Here is a 17379-nt window from a genome sequence, read left to right as displayed (position 1 = left end):
AATGGCAAATTGTCTAGCAAGGCTTCTCAGCCAGTGCTTGATGCGTTCCACGGAGTGAAGAATTGGATTTACTGTTGTTATTGCTATTTGCAGATTTAATTCAGCTGTCCACTTCAAAACCTGAAATAGGATTAAGTTCCTATTACACCAGATGCTGTTCCACGTTATGGCAGATGACTATTTCAAGCCTTAACAAGCTAGTGGGTGAATTACTTTGCAGAATGGCTAAAAAATTGTTTAAAAAACTGTTTTGAAAATTTGCAGGTTAATTAGATTTGTACTTACTTGCCAGCAGCAGTAATTGTCGTATAGTATATATTTTAAATAACAATAGAAAAAGTCTATTCCCAACATGGATGTTTTTTAAAAGAATAAAAGAAAATGAGGCTTTCTAACAACTTATTTAAATCTTTCTTTGCCTTTCTGTCAAATTCTCAAAAATCACAATATGCTTTATCTGTACAAGAGAAGTGAGCTGAAATTATTCTTGCAAATCCTGGTCTTTAATTAAGAGGTTCCTGGAAATAAAAAGTCCTTCTCCCCTCAGGCAGACCACTTCAACATGATGAAGATTTATACAGGGCATAAAAATAAATGTCAGTATTTTGTTCAGATAAAGAAATACAAATCGATGGAAGAACATATATTAAAAAGAAATAAAATCTATGGATTTTGAGGCCAGCAACTAGATCTGATAGAATTAATATCTTTTCACTTTGAAAATGGTTAATTGTTGAGCAACTGATCTCCACCATTTTACAGCTCATCATCCCCATTATCATTTTACAATTCATATTTACCTTCATTGCTTTTTGAAACCACGGAGAAAAATGCACAAAAGAGTTATGACAGAATTTGTCTACATAAACATCAAAGGTAAGGAGTAAGAGGAGGAGTTATAAAGATGATGAAAGCATGACTTACAATTGCTACAAAATGCAGTGACAGAAGAACAGGAAAGCAATTATGGCTGCTTCCAGACCCGTCTCACCTGTTTGCCCTAGCTCTGTATGTGCCTCTCTCCATTGTCCCCAACCTGTTTAACCAAAAAGAAGATCTAGCAACAGTAACCTAATGTGATGTGCTAATCCTTCTACTGTAACCTAGAAAGTGATAACCATCAGGGGAACAATGCTCATCCTCTTCCATAGAAGAAAACTATGAAGATAGATTATGCAATGGGACTCCAAAAAGAAGTGGCCAATTGAATATGTTTATGATGCGTGCCCTCTTGAGTCTATTGAGGATTGGTAGAAAATATCTCAAATAACAACTGGAAACTCAGTGGAAGCTCCCTTTCTCTATTGCTTTGGCTGTAGTGAGTTCAAGAGAAAAAGCTGTCAGTGAAAGGTGTTTTTAAGATATCCATATGACACAATTCGGTTTGAGGCTTGCAGATTTCTACATAACTAAATGTCTAGACTTCTGTAAGATGCCATTGCTTATGCTAAATATCCAAACAAGGACATCTAGTGCTATTTTAGATACCCAGGTATGTCCCACCTGGCTCTATGCCTCCGCTTCCTCTGAGCTGAATGCTAGTCCTTTGTACTCATCTCAGGTTCCCTAAGGCATCTTTGGTGCCACCAGGCAGCTGATTCATATTCTAGAAATTTACTGACTACAGGCAGAGCTTAGACAGCCATTCTGGTTATAACTATAATCAGTTTAGACACTGTAATCATAGACACCTATGCACATTAAATTTAAGAGCCTTCATCTTGAAACTCAAGCCACGATCTAAGACTTTAAATATATAGATTTCATACATATTTCTGTGATATTGTGTCACCTGTATTTGCCTAAGAATCTGATTCTGCTTTTCTTTCTTTAGCCTGGTCGCTGGCTTTGGTATGCTATGCTAACTGTACAAAGTCTATAGATGTAGGCAGTAGGGTGTGAGGTTTTTACCTTTTCCTACAGAATGAGTAGACAGAAGAACAGTAGAAAAGTCTTTGTATTCCATCCTAAGAAACAATGAAGATTAATACAACAAACGGGGGGAGTATCAGACACTCAGAGAAGGATGCGATAGAGAGTGACACTCTTAACTACAGACATAGGGCTTCGTAAATGTCTTAGCTTAAAAACATTGACTGTTTATTGTCACTCTCCAGGACAACCCCGAGAAGAACTCTTAGGTACTCTTCTCCTTCCTCTGTAAAGCTTGAGCTTTGATTATTTTGAATACCAATATATATATATATTTCTGACTGGGGTGTTACGAGTATTGACAAACAGTAAAAAGTTTTGAAATAATCAGATGTCAGAACAGGTTACAAAATCCTAAAGCAATAACTCATTTTTGCTAGTTGAGGAAACTCTTGCCATGCAGAAATCTTAACAATATGATAAAAAAAGAGCAAAAGGAGTTTTGCCATTTAGTTTATTACATACATAGTTAAAATATATAGGTGCTACAACAATCGCTTTATTGCCCTGATTTCCTACAGAGTATCAGTTGTGAAATTCCTCTCTTTTCTTCTTGGTGGGATTGATTCAATTGCCTACTGAATTTAGTAAAAAATTAATCACTCTTTTCAGAAAATTGTTGGGTCTCTTCTGGTCTCTTGCTATTAGTTACATCCTTTATGTAGCTGTCTCTTCTTCTTTCAATGTTTGTCATATAGAAAATATGCAGCTGAATATAAGATGAAATGACATTCTTTAGAAGACAATAATAATTCAAACAACATTGAAACCTAATAATAGTTTCACATGCCATTAACAGAATAAAATGATGAATTATTACAGTCATTATTTGGATGCCTATTAATTATTTATAAAAGATTTACTATTGCTTGCTACACTTTTTTCTTGATAAAATGGTCATAACATTGAGGTAGAAAATAACTCCATTATGTATAGTACAAAATTTTACCATTCAGCTTGCTGCTTCCTGAACAGAGTTCACAGCTGTCTACAGATCTAAAATTGGCCTATGAAATCACATAAACATAAACATAGCTGAAGAAATCTAAGAAATTGCACTGACACTTTATGTGCAGTTCAAGTATTTAAGCATATGTTATGTCTGTAAGCAGACTCACTTCTTTGGGATCAATCAATCAAACACAAAAGCATGAGGAATCTTAGGGAAAAGAACGACAGCAAAGAAAAAAAAAACACTAAAATTATTAACAGTTTGAATACTCCATGTAACTCCTTTCCTCCCTCTGTCCCCTTCTTCTACTTCCTTTACACAGTAGGAATGGAAAAGATACAAAGAAGGACAGTAAGATTAAAGGTATGGAGCAGTCACTTTGCACATTCTGACTAAACAGGTATCTTTATTCCATGGGTTTGAAGAGATTCTACCAAGGAATTTAGGATGCATTTCCCATACGTAACATCTGGCTCAGTAGCAGGTTAGGAAAATCAAGTTAAAAGTATCAGATTGACATTTCTTTTCCTCTGCTATTGGCCACTACCATAGTTTAGGATTTTGTCTTGCCTGTATACTTTTTTGTACTTAAAAATTAGCATACACCCTTTGTAACTTACTAAATCAACATCATCTACTTTGTTTATTAAAAAACCAAATAAACAACTGTCTGTTCAAAAGGTATCGTGAGAGACAGGCAGCTATTTTTTCAGAAACAGTATGGATGGTGTCCTGTTTTGCAGCTGACTATAGACAAGTTTCAAACACTTGTCACATCACATAGCAAAGTCAAGACTAACAAGGCGTGTGTGCTGAGATAAATGTTGTGGACAATTATTCACAGAACAGCGTGCCTATTTAAACCTGAGATTTGCCCAAGCCAGTTGTTTTAGGAAAAATAAAAAACTACCTAGCTGGATGATCCATAATATTCATGAGGAATGCCTAAACATAGGCTAAAATATTTTCCATGGTTCATAAGAAGGGTCTGGTCATTATTGGTACAAGTCTACTCTTGATGTCCTGGAACAAAAGATCCCCTGAGTTAAGACTAGTTTCACAGCTTTCCTGAACCAATGATAGGAAAATACATAGATCAAGGGATTGCAGGCAGAATTAAAGTATGCAAACCAAATGAGGATGTCAAATAGGACTGGAGGAGTGATGAAATTCAGAAGGCTGTCTACCATGGTGTCAATAGTAAAGGGCAGCCAGCACAGGAGATAGATTCCTACAGCTACCCCAAGAGTCTTTGCTGCTCTCCTTTCACTTCTGGATGCTCCTCTGTGTAGGTGAGCCCCAAAACTTTTATTCATGTTGTTTATCAATCTGGCTTGCTTGTTAGCAACAGTAAATATTTTTACATATAAAGCTATCATTATGAGGCAAGGGAAGAAGAATACTGGGAAATTCAACCACCCCCAGAGCTTATTGAACAGCAGCTGGCAGCTACCAACGCAGGGTACATCTTGCAAAAAATGGCCCAGCCCTTCTGCAATCTCTTTAGTGTACAGGAAGACAGAGGTGTAGACCACGGGGACTGCCCACCCCACCCCAATGCACATGCAGGCCACTCTTAGAGTAAACTTGGTGGGGTAGAGCAAAGGGTGACAGATCGCACAGTGCCGATCTATGGAAATGAAACACAGGTGAAATATGGAGGTCAGGCAAAAGAGTGTGTCCAGAAAGGTGTGCAGTTTACAGAAATCATCTCCAAAATACCAGCAACTCTCTACAGACCGGATAGTGCTGAAGGGCAGCACGGTCAATCCCAGGAGCATGTCAGCCAAGGCAAGGGAGAGGAGCAGAAAGTTGGTGGGAGTGTGCAGGGCTTGGAAATGGGAAACAACGACGACAACGAGTAGGTTCCCCAGCACTGTAATGAGCATGCCTAAGGCACAGGCCAGGTAAATGGCCAGCTGCACCCCAAAGGGATGCAGGGTTCTATGACAGGAGCCGTTCACCTCATAGCACAAGGCGATGAGCATCCCCTTCTCCGCACTACGACCCTGGGCTGAGCCCATGGCAGGCCCTGTGCCTGCTCGGGTTAGGCACAAGCCTGGAAAAGGATTCAGCTTCCAGTGGAGCTGCCAAATGACTACCTGCAAAAAGGTGTTCAAAAGGCAGATTAGAAGGAGAGATGCCTTTTAATCAAATATTTTTATTAAAACTATTGAACAGTTTGCATAACTCAAGTGAAAAAAAATGAGCCTATAATATCACTTTTGTATCTCCTGAAGCTTCAGATCAGCGTGTTCAATTTTAGTTGCAACAATTTTCCTGCATTTTTGACTTGATTTTCTGTCATCTGATACTGTGAGTAGTGTAGGGAATGCGGCAAATCTGTGTAAGTAATAACCAAAGTGAAGTTCTGCCATAGAAGGAAAAATACTGCTGAGTAACAGGCATTGTGAGCCAAAGCTCATGGAATATTTTAAAGCTGACTCCAATATCATAGCACACTGATTCTTGTGAATTTCCCTGGAAAGGAAGTTCCAATTTAGTTGTGAATCTTTTTATTAAATAGAAACTGAGAAGTGATTTTTATAAAGTAACATCTCACTGCAAAAGTAAAACCTGCATGGCACACTTCTCAGGCTACATTTCCTAGCTATGGGCATATACATGGATATCTGGTGAGGTGATGACAAATACTCAGCGAGACAAACACAAGTATTACTGTATGTCCTAAAGATTGCCACTGTTTTATATTTGTGACATTGCTATTTAAGCTTTACATTTAAGTTATTTAAGTTTTAAATTGAGCTGTACCGAATACAAGATATCAGTGGATTATAATGGGTTGTTTTAGTAATCTGGAATTACTAAATCAAATAATTGAATGGCATAGTTTTTAACAGCTATAGTTAAAAACATCATATTCTCCTCAGTGTATTCTTTTTTCTTAAAATGACTGCTGTAATAGCTGGATAATATTGTCACCTTTCCCATCCTTCCTAGCATCAACAAAGCTCTTAAATTGGGAATACTTACAGTGAAATAGCTCTTTCCATGCTACGGGAGCTGTACTGCAGTGTATTGAAATCCTTTTCCAAGTACATCCATTGTCTGAGTGGAAAATGTGAGATCAGTCAACGCCTTATATAAGCCAGATGGAGTGTCCCTGTAGGTGGCTATTATACCTTAGGGGCATAGCGGGACTGTTGTGTATTTGGCAAAAATTGCCATTTTCTGAAAAGCTGTTCAAGCACACAAATGCTCAGCTGCTGTTGAATCTCTGAAGATTTATCTCAAGATTAGTATCTGTATTTTCTTTCTCAGCATGCTTCTGAAAGAAGATGCAGCTAATGCTAGCTCATCCTGGGGTGTCAGTGACCCTCACCCCATGGAGGCCTCCATGACCAATGTGGACATTAAAAATCCCAGTGCATTAAAGTATAAATTAGGCATAGTTCAGTGAAGGACTGCACTACCCTGGACATATTTCAAAGAGATATGTTTCTCCTTTTCCTATGTCCATGTTTTAATAAACGAGCATTTATATTTAGATCGTTAGAACCTTTTGATAGCTTTAATATTACCAATAGCTTTTTTGTACTCTGTGTTCTAGTATTCCCATTAATTTTCATTCTTCCTATATTTTATATGTAATAGATTCCATTCTCACTCAATTGCTTTGTCATTCAAATTCTAAGTGAATTTGAATCATGAACTTGTCAAAATACCCATCAGCTAGCTAACTATCATGGTGCTTCTGAAGTGATTATTGCCACCTTGAAAGAGACTGATGTGTAACAGAACAATCTCAGTTTGCCCTTCCTGCACACATAATTTGCTTGATGTCTGGTTGCATGGAAGATCTCATGATTAAGAAAAGGCTCAGACAGTGGCAATTTATGCCTTTATAGCTTGAAACAGGAAGAGATTATCAACATGTATCAACTCTGAAGGTAAGAATGCTATCATAAAATGAAAAATGCCAATCATTCTCAAAATGTTTCTTCCCTTTCCTCTTCCTCTTTCAGACAAAATTGCTGGATATAATCTCAAACTGAGTTTTTGTTGAAAGTACTACATAGCCTAGTAGTCAGCAGAAAAAAAGCCCACAAAAAATGTAGGAGGAAAAGTGTACTATCTGGCATAGTTCAAACTCCTGCAGTGAAGACATGGATAGACCAAGATCTTTTTTATTGAAACTGCTGTACTTGGGCTCTAAGTTTTTCTAGGTAACCTCTAAGTCTGAACTCCTTAAAATAGAACAAGGCAGTTTCAATGGATTATGGACTAGGACAGCCATCATCATTGCCTCTATGCTGTGAATTTTTTTCTCACAGTTTCAAAAAGAATGAGTCCGGTATCCTTAAACAGAAAATAAAGAATGAGAAGGTGATAGGCTTGCTAAAATGGCCTACGCTGCACTGCTGAACCTAAAACTCCAATCTTCTGTCTGTAATGGAACCTATTCTCCTTTGTAATGGCGAGAAGTGGTTGTCTGTGAAGAAGTCTGCATACCATGTATGAATGTTTCATCATTACTGCAGACTTTGCTGAAATGTACGTTGTGTAAATTCTCACCCAATGCAGTCTAAAATCGTACTAAGGTGCCATTCACTGCAGAAAGGGGTCTCCACTGGGTACCACATATATCTCTTCTCTCCTGGACTGAGGACTTCACGTTTGGATGCAGTACTCCAGGTGAATTCTCACCACTGGTGAGAGGGGAAGGATCACTTCCCTCAGCCTGCTGGCCACGCTTCTCTTAAGGCAGCCCAGAATGTGATTGGCTTTCTGGGCTGCAAGGACACATCGCTGGCTCATGTCCAGGTTTCCATCCACTATTACCCCCAGGTCTTTTTTTTTTGGCAGGGCTGCTCTCAATCCTTTCATCCCTCAGTCTGTATTGGTAATGGGGAGATCTTTGTTAAAGACATTATAGATGGGATACTGACTATGGAGCATTAATTTTGGAAATACTATGGCAGTATCTCAAGGAAATTGCCGTTTGGATTTTTGTGTTGTTGCTCATCTCCAAAACATACCTCTGTGCCTCTAGATCCCCTGTTATGCCAGTGATCTGGTGCTAAACACCTCCTAAATGCTCTACACTATTAAGGCACAAAATAAAAATCAGCAGAGATCTTGTAAAATTAAATCCATCTATATATTACAAAATGTTCACGTGGTGTTTTTGAAACCTAAGGATTCAATTTTATTTTATTTTTGTCCCTGTATAAACAAAAGCAAAATACAAATGTCAGTGTTTTTCTTTAAAACTGCTTTTGCGGTTGGACTCCACAAGGGGGAAGGAAACCCTTTCACACAGTTTAGTTGGGATGTGACACAAACGATGGAAAAAAGAGACACACACATACTACTGCTTCCACTCCCTCCGAGGCAATGTTAGCTCCTGCTGGAATCATTCCCAGATAAAAAAAAAAAAAAAAATAGAAGCCCCAATGCTTCTGGTTGCTGTCCCAAGGAAAGGAACAGCCTCACAGAATTTGCAATAAAACATGAAAAAATGTGTAAAGGGCTAACGTTTTTCAGAGGAAAAGGTTACCATGATACTTATAGAGAGGAAGTCTTGAAGAGATCTGCACTGCTTACATCCAAATATAAATGTGTACCTCATAGAATTTAATGTGGTGAGTGTTATAGCAAAAACTGCAGATACTCCAGTTCACCTCCAGACTACCAGGCATGGTCTGCAAAAACCACCTATTACTCTGCAACCCCCGATTTCATGCAGAACATTGCTTGGTTTAGCACCAGGTTTTACATTTGTGTTGTTTATGAGCAGGTGGAACAGCAAACAGCACTGTATCCTGCAAGCCCCTCCCTGTGATAGATCTGCAAGATACCTTGTCCGGAAAAACTACTCCAGTAGTCCAGATCCAGCTGCAGGCAGACTAAGCAGATACTCCTTCAACATCCAAAGGCATACGCCAAACGCACCCAAGGACATGAGACACTGAAGCCCCACAGATAGCTACAAGTCATTTTCTGAGGATTTGCAGTGGAAGAGATGTAGGTGTAATATATTGGGCTGACTGTGAACTGTTTACACGCTATGTTAAAGAAGTCCAGAAATTATTACTTAAAATGTCTTTGACTGCATCATGTGTCACCAGCTAGGTATCTAATATATAGAAAAATTTTCAGAAATGCTTTAATGCAGAACCACAAACTTAATTGGATACCTACCATGAACACATTCCTGTTGAAGTAGCAGGAGGAATTAACACACACCTGCCCAATAGTTGAGTACAGTGGTGATCACTTATGACTGCAAACATTGTGAAGATCCTTTTAAAGGATATGTGGTTAGCTTTCAACATAAATCCTTCATGGACTTCCACCTGTGCTGTCTGCAGATGCTCATTTTTATTTTCACATAGAGACTGACTGATCTGATGGCACAGAATTTCCTTTAAAGCAACCACATTGAACCATATGCAAGCATGGCCTGGTACATCTGGTTGTGACACCGCTTCTGTAGTCTCCCCTATCATCTGTCATGAAACTCTCTCTGCTGACAGCAGCACACTGAGGATGCTACATATCCCTTCAAGCACTGCAAATTTCAATGGATTAATCTCCAAAGGAGCGGCAGAAAGTCTCTGCATCTTCTGATGTCATTCTAGACAGTACCCTGGCCAGTAAGCCATTGTGTAAAATGCCTTTACACTTTACCAGAGCTGCTCCAGAGCTGGCCCTCAGGAAAGAACTGCAGCAGCAGAATAAGATTGAGTCTAGACAAACATGAGTCAATAGCATGAGATCTAGGCATCAGGTTTGTGTTATGTTAAAGAGATCCAGGTTTCCAGAGCCAAGCCATTGGCCATAAGCAACCTGTGGCTCAGCATCCTTGCTCTCCCTGAGCACCACTTCCGCTGTCTTGGTATTTCATTTAGAGGTCTTCATTGGTCTCTGGACACATACTGAGCAGTGAAATGGACAATTTGTTATCCAGCTTACAGGTGCCTAAGTTTTTTCTGGCACCCAGACCTGCTCTGTTCTCTGCTCTGACTCTTCAGCTACTGACAATGGTGCACAAAGAGAGCATTTGCATCCACTGCCTCGTGGTTTTTTTGTTTTTCTTATTAGAAAGTGAGTCTTACACACCATCCCAGACAAGCCTGTGACCTTCCGTCTCTTTGCTGCCTCAAGTGTTTAATAGTGGGGCTGAAATTGGGGTTTACCAGATCCAAACTAGAATGTATTCAGGTTATCAAAAGATCATTAAAAGATTCCAGCAAAAGAAAATGAACAGCCATTGCTGCTGTGCCATACCAGTACAGCTGTGATAAACCAAAAAGTGAATAAACACGAGGGTTGCTTTTTGGTAGTGCTTAAAATGGTGAGAGCCAGTAGCGGACTGATGGCTATCCAACATTGGGTTTTAGCAACAATTTGGGGCTTATAAATACTTCTACAATATGTCACAAGGTTAGATTGTATGATTCATACTAGCATTTAATCAGCATTTAATCATTAGTCAATTTAATGTAATGATTCAGTGAAATTTACTACAATCAAATACATCAACTTAGTTAAAAGTTCAAGTATGGCAAGGCTCACATGAAACTTACAAACAGGGTATTTCCAAGGGAGATTTCTGAGTTCAGTTTCATGCCCAAGGATCTTCCTATCTGGTAAGCTAGTCACAGTGGGGTTCTTCACTTAGGGCAGAATTTATAAGATCTTGAGATAATTAAGTTTAATCAGAAATCTTTCAATTTCTGGCTAGAATTCAGGTGAATCAATCTTGGAATCTTCTCCTACCTGTACAGTTCTGGTACTCTCAGGCTGTACATTTCTGGTGCCTTTCAGGTCAGGCTAAAAGGAGCTTGAGTTTCAGTTATGGTCAGGGAGTGCCTGATCATCCAAACTCACTGCACTTGAAAGGTAAAAGCACAGTGGTGGCTTACACTGAGACTGTAGAGTGGTATGGTGAGTCTGCACCACCACAGAGCCACAGCTAGAGGCTTCAGTTCCATTTTCAGGTTTGCTGGAGTGAATCTTGTGTGAGTTCTTGGCTGGAATATTCTGTAGCACGTGGAGCCTGACGTGGAAGCTAAGAAAGCACAGGGATGTACATAAAGTGTGAGTAGCACTCTCATTCCTGTGTACTATGCTTATGGGGGATAAATGCTGCAAATCTGATTCCACTGATTTCAAAGGAAAAGAGCAACTTTGAGCCAAAATTACACTGAAATTCTATAAATTGGTAATTACAGCAGATAATATACATCTATACACTAATGCCTTAGTCACAAAAGGTTGGAAATACTATAACTATACTGGTTTGGGATGTATTCAGTTTAGGAAATTATTGATGGTGAACCTCAAGAAAGGCTTGCTGCATGCATGCAGAATTAGATGAAATATTGTGTTTATAGACTGTATACTTCCTGAAATAGCTCATTCAGAGATTCTAGAAAAATTTAACTTCTCAAACAGAATCAAGGCAGAAAGAGTCAGCAGGGGTGGCAACAAAATACCAAAATATAAAGTGTCTGATTTTATTAAGGGAATATTTGATAATTCTACAGTACTGAATTGTGAGATTCATATTGTACATTTCAGATAATTTACTGAATTATGAATACCAAGTAGTCATTGTTAAATCTTCACCTTTAGAACTGGTGTCAGTTGTAGAATCTACAATATACTACTGTGACTAATCTTCAGATGAAAGTTTTGTTGTACGAAGTTGAGGGTTAAATATTTTGCCTGTTACAATATATTTAAAAGCTTTCCGAAACCATGGGTAGAAAAAGCCATATATTAATGGGTTACAGGTAGAATTTAAGTAACCAAACCAGTTTAGAGCATCAAACAAAGGGGAAGGAATAGAGAAATTTAAAAATGGATCAAGTAGGATTGCAAAAAAGCAAGGAAACCAGCATACAAAGAAAGCCAACATAACAACACTCAAAGTTTTGGCAGCTTTCTTGTCTTTACTCTTAGAAAGTTCATTTTTCATATCACTTTTTCTGTGCTTGTGTGTCTGGCTCAACACATGTACGTGCTTTTGGGAGACTACAAAAATTTTAATGTAGATCCCTAACATAATACAAGCAGGAGCAAATAGACCAACTGTAAATAAAACAATCCCCCACGCTTTGTTGAACACAATAGGGCACAAGCTAGAGCATTTGACCAAGCTTTCATAGCCCCCGATTCCAGAAGCATAAGCTTCCGAGAAAACAAGACCAAAAGCAAATGCAGCTGGCACTGACCAACACACTGCTGTTATTTGTTTTATGGCAGCCATGGTCATTGTGCTGGCATAATGCAGAGGGTGGCAGATTGCATAAAAACGATCCACTGCAATGGAACAAAGATGAAAAATGGAAACCAAGCAGAGCATCAGGTCAAAACTGTAATGAATTTTGCAGAACATCATCCCAAAATACCAGCAGTTCTCCACAGATCTCACCATGCTGTAGGGCATTATGGCAAAGCCCAACAGGAAATCTGTGACAGCCATGGATAAGATGAGAAAATTGGTCGGAGAATGAAGCTGTTTGAAATACAAGATGGAAAAAATAATGGCCATATTCCCTGAGACAGTGAGAAGGAAGGCTGCAGTTATGGAGAAATACAATACCCCTCGTACTCTTGGTGACCTAGAGCTGTCAGAACAGGACCTATTTCCAAACTCAGAGCAGTCAGTAAAATCTCTTGAGATGTTCATGGAAAACATAATAATCCTTTATCAATTTTTCTACTAGGTATGTACTTCCATAAGTAGATATAATTTTCACGAATTTCCAAAAGGTTCCATGTCCTAATGTGAGAAGACAAGACAAAGTTAGACAAGAGCATGAATAAATTACAGAGGGGAATGCAATAATTCAGAGACACATTTTCTCTTGGCTTAGTTGTTGCAAATAATATATAAAAAAGCAGTTGAAAGGAAGCTTAATTATCTTCTAAATTAACTGAACTATAATACAGCATCAAATGTACTTTATGCATTCTTTTGTATCTAGATTACTTTGTAAAATATTTTGATTGTCTTTCAAATAGATGTTAATATCACTCATTCTAAAACATTAGAAGAAAAAGATGCGTAGACAGAGAAACCCAGGTTCACTTCAGTCTCCAAATACTGTACAGGATTTTTTTGTCTCTTCAATCCTAGAACACTGATGTTTTCTAAAGGAGAAACACTATGTCATCACATCAGCTTTCCTGGAGATTTCAGTTGGTGGGCTATATTCTAAGCTCATTTAGTGAATCAAAAATCAGCTGCCAGCTCCCCCTTTTCAAATTATTAATCATTCTAAACTCACCTTTTGTGGATTATAAAGTATTAACAGTGAAATCAGTTTCAATGCTTGTTTTGAGTTATTATAGTTTCAGTATCTAGAAGGGTTCAGCCTTGGCTTGTTTCCTGAAGTAAACTGTGGTCCAGCTGTAATAAATACATATGAAGTCACTGAATTTTCCAATGGGTATCACCTTGAAATGAAGAAAATGCAGAAAGAGAGCACCAAAATATTTAAATAGTCATCTGTTTTATAGACTAATACTACCTGAATCTGTTTTAGTATCATCAGTAGATTCTTTAAGTAGATGTTTTCTTGCTTTGTTATTGTTCTGCAGTATTGCAATGTCTGTAAAAGGCAGACCATCTTTATACCATGGTTCAGTTTAGTGAAATGTAGGAAATTATTTTTCTTTTATGGCTTAATACTTAATTCCCAGGAGTTTTTAAGTTAAAAATATTTGTATAATTCAGGGATTTAAATCAACAGGAGATAAACATAGCCAAGTATCTGAAATCCCAAGACCATTATTTCTCTTTTCTCCATTCATTTACCGTCATGCATTACTGAACTGCTTTGGTGAGTTAAGGTAAATATAAGCCTTATTAAAACTAGTCTTTAAAAAGTGATACTAAAGTTTAAGATGAAGGGAAGATGTAATGTTTTTTCATCTACTGTATCAGAAAATGCTCCTTAACTTTCATTTTTAAATAATTACTATTTCTAATGAAACTTAGAAATAAAATATGTAATAAATTTAAGATTATCATCTTGTAACTTAATGACTGGGAACAGCACTGTCTCTCATGCTAGTTGTAGCAGTAGCTTTTGTACAAGGTAGAAGAGGAACTTCCCCATACTTTAGCAAACAATAAAGATGTATAAAAAGAAGCGTTATTTTAGAACAATTTATCATCTGTTATTGGACAACTTCCCATTTAAAAAGAAATAAAACCCAACAAAAGAAGTATTTATTTTCTTACAAGAAAAGACAAAACTAATTCACTACTTATATGAATAAATTGAGTCTCCTGAGGTCAGAGGAGGATATTTAGATGTTGATGCTGAGTGAAACTTGTATGGATGAATGGAAGATTCAGCATATGGAGGATGGATTCTTATTGACTAATACAGTACGTCATGAAAAGAGGGCAGAAAATGGACATTGTTTTTAAAATTAAATAAGGAAAATGTTAGGACATTTAATGGAGTTTACCTTTTTGACAGTTGTTTTAAAAGGCAAATAAATGAGGGAACGTTCTGCTGATAATAAAATGCAAGTACAAAACAGAATCATTTATTAACTCCAAAAATAATAATTTCTTTTTCATTGCGTACAGTAGAAATATTTTATTTTTGAGTTCTGATAGGATTTTTGTGACAAGCATATCTAGAAACCCTTTTTTAAGTAATTGAGAAATAGGCAAGCTTCACATAGTTGGTCTTTTGTTGAATTTACTAAAATATAAGCCTGCAGAAAACTATGCAGACCAAATTATATTAGATTTCCAACAAATTAGGCTATGCTTCAAAAACCATTACCTTCAGGAAGCAGTGTTCCATGCACCTCACTAGTGGTTCTCTTTTCAGCATGGTGCAGCAGACTGCAATGGTGGAACAGTTTGATATATTTCAGAAATGAGATGTTTAACAACAACTAACAAATTACAGGAATTGAAACCTTTATGAAACAATCTGTTTAACTGGGTTGAAGGAAGGTTGCTGAATGGATCTTAGAAGCTGTCTTTGAGAACTAATCATACTGGTTACTGCAGAATGGCACTGGCAGTGTGGAGAGAAAATTGTGTAGCCATGATTTTCATTGATAGCACAATCTAAATATTGCCTGTTTTGCTTCATCTTGCACTTTGTTATTTCCTTGATGTTCTTAAATGTTGATTGGTTCCAATAAAGCACTGTGAAGATGAACCTCTCTTATTACCCTGAGATGACTTCAGTGAAGTGGAAATCACAACAAAGAAGCATAAAATATCATCTCAAATTTTCTCAAATGACTGCTTTCTCAGTACCTGTTGGTAACTGAGAAAGTACAGAGTATAAGGTACACTACACTCCGTTTTTCAGTTCTCTCTCCTTAACTGATGGATATCTTTTAGTCAGTATGCTGTGACTACTTGATGCTTAAGGAGAATAACTTCTCTTATATCTATGAGAAATAAAAAGTCCATATATCTAGAGGGGTTATGGAGTTCTCATTGCCTAAATTGCTTGCAGATCTGATCTCTTAGGAAATTAATTTGTTTTACAAAGGCTAGTGCATACATCACACAAATATTTTCAATTATCTATGCACAACATTTGATTTAAAGTGAAGGTTATGAAGATCATGAAGAACAAAAAATGTTTTAAACAAACTTAAAAGAAAAGAAGGAAATTGAATTTAGTTGGAAATAACTAATTTAATGAGGCTAAATAACACTATGTAAGAATTAGTAAGTATGATAGGAATTAAATTTCATAAAATAACAGGAGCCCAGGATAATTGACATTGGAAGAAACTTCTGAAGGTCACCGCGTCCAGCTGTCCTGTTCAAGAAGTACTATCTAGAGATGGTTGACCAGAGCTGTGCTTAAATCCAAGCACGAAGATATTTACAGTAAATATTCTCCACAGTCTTCTGGGCAATCTGTCCCTTTTCTTGGTCACCCCCACAATTAAAAAGTGTTTCCTGATGTTCAGATGGAACACATTGTGTTTCAATTTGTGCTCGTTGTCTCATTTCCCAGCCCCTTAATCATTGTGACCCTTCATTGGACTGTATTCACTTCGTTCATGCCTTTCTTGTACAGAGGATTAGAGAAATGGACCCAGTACTCCAGGTGCCACTCTAGGTTGCAACATTACCCCTCTTCTGTCACTCTCCACAATTTTGTATCATTTACGAACTTGCTGAGGGCACTCTATAATCCAGATCACTAATGAACATGTGAAACAAACACTGACTCCTGTTTAGACTTTGAGCCACTGATCACCATCCAACCTCTTGGCCATTCTCTCAATATTCAATCTGTTCTTTCAACCAACTATGCTTATCCAGTCCATATCTCAGCAGCTGGTATTTGAAGAACTAATGGGATACAGTGCCAAGACTGTACTCAAGTCAGGGCAGACAATATATGCTGCTATCTACCAAGTCAGTCATTTCACATCACAGATATTTATCAAATTTGGGCCATGCCTAATGGAAAAAACTTACTCAAAAAGAGATTAGAGCCAGGCATAGTCTTTTTCTGTATTAGGTCATTGGATGATGCAGTTAGACTAAAGACTGTAGATAACTAAGATGATCAGAAAAAATGTTCAAGCAAAAGCCTTTTGTGGAACACTAAATATCTCGTGTTTGACTGTATCTAGCATTTCTGTTCTTCTCATCTATGTTGAATGAGTATTTATGTAATGTATGTAAGAAACGTACAGTGTGTACAGCCTGGATGACTTAATGATCTAGGGAAAGCCATACACTTTGCAGAATTTACACAGTTTGAGAGCTTATTTTTTTTCTGTTAGAAAACTGCACTAACACACTTTTTCATCTAGCTGTTAAGAATGCTCCATTTTGGAGCGATACTTTCATTGTGAGGTTTCTGGAAGGGTTCTGCTTGGGTAGTCAGCACTCATCTTTTCCCCTGTGCCACTTCTGGTGACCAAGGGGCAGGCCATGAGGCTTAGCTGGAGCTGGGACCACTGTGCATTGGGCCAAATGAGGTTGCAATTCACAGGCTGCAATAATGTGTCAAAACAACCAAAACACAAGCTACAGCTACCAAGACAGAGGCAACAGGTGACTCTATATCCTAGACTTACTGCAAGAAACCTGTCACTTCTGTTTAAAGCATGAGAGGAGGTAGCATTGCAAACTATTTTCACTGGCAAAATGAATAGACCTGGGTTTACCAACAAAACAGATCCTTTCATAATGCTGAAATAATTGCTTTGCAGAAGTTTTCAGGGAAGTTAAAACATATGAAATCACCCACTGGAGATTCATTTGCTTTGGAAAAAGTAGACATCTGGGAAGTGTTAAATAAGGTCACTAATTAAATGTGTTGATAAGTAGTTTAACAATACCCTTTGCACTTCATTTACATGATGTCACTTTGTAGTCAGGTACATTCTACATCACTAAAGCTAACTGATAATCTGATTGGACAACAGCAAGAGGTATTTTTTTCTGCTCTTCTAGTTTATCAAAAACTCAGGTTTAAATAGAGACCCCATGGTCTCATTAACAC

At 37.7% G+C, this 17379-nt stretch overlaps 2 protein-coding genes across 2 annotated transcripts; both read right to left on the bottom strand.

The window, feature by feature from the left end:
* Nucleotides 1–3879: 3879 nt before the first annotated feature.
* Nucleotides 3880–4908, bottom strand: LOC100543042 (trace amine-associated receptor 5). The gene has a single exon (XM_085218496.1). The coding sequence runs from the start codon at nt 4906–4908 to the stop codon at nt 3880–3882; it is 1029 nt and encodes a 342-aa protein (XP_085074622.1).
* Nucleotides 4909–11368: 6460 nt separating this feature from the next.
* On the bottom strand, nt 11369–13819 carry TAAR2 (trace amine associated receptor 2). Its single transcript, XM_010707374.4, has 2 exons — nt 13150–13819; nt 11369–12641 (listed from the first exon to the last, which is right to left on the bottom strand). The coding sequence occupies exon 2, from the start codon at nt 12555–12557 to the stop codon at nt 11529–11531; it is 1029 nt and encodes a 342-aa protein (XP_010705676.1). The 5' UTR covers nt 12558–12641; nt 13150–13819; the 3' UTR covers nt 11369–11528.
* Nucleotides 13820–17379: the final 3560 nt, after the last annotated feature.

This window comes from Meleagris gallopavo, chromosome 2, assembly GCF_905368555.1.
Source record: "Meleagris gallopavo chromosome 2, MGAL_WU_HG_1.1, whole genome shotgun sequence".
Lineage (NCBI taxonomy): Eukaryota > Metazoa > Chordata > Aves > Galliformes > Phasianidae > Meleagris > Meleagris gallopavo.
This window is presented reverse-complemented; position numbering and strand designations above follow the sequence as displayed.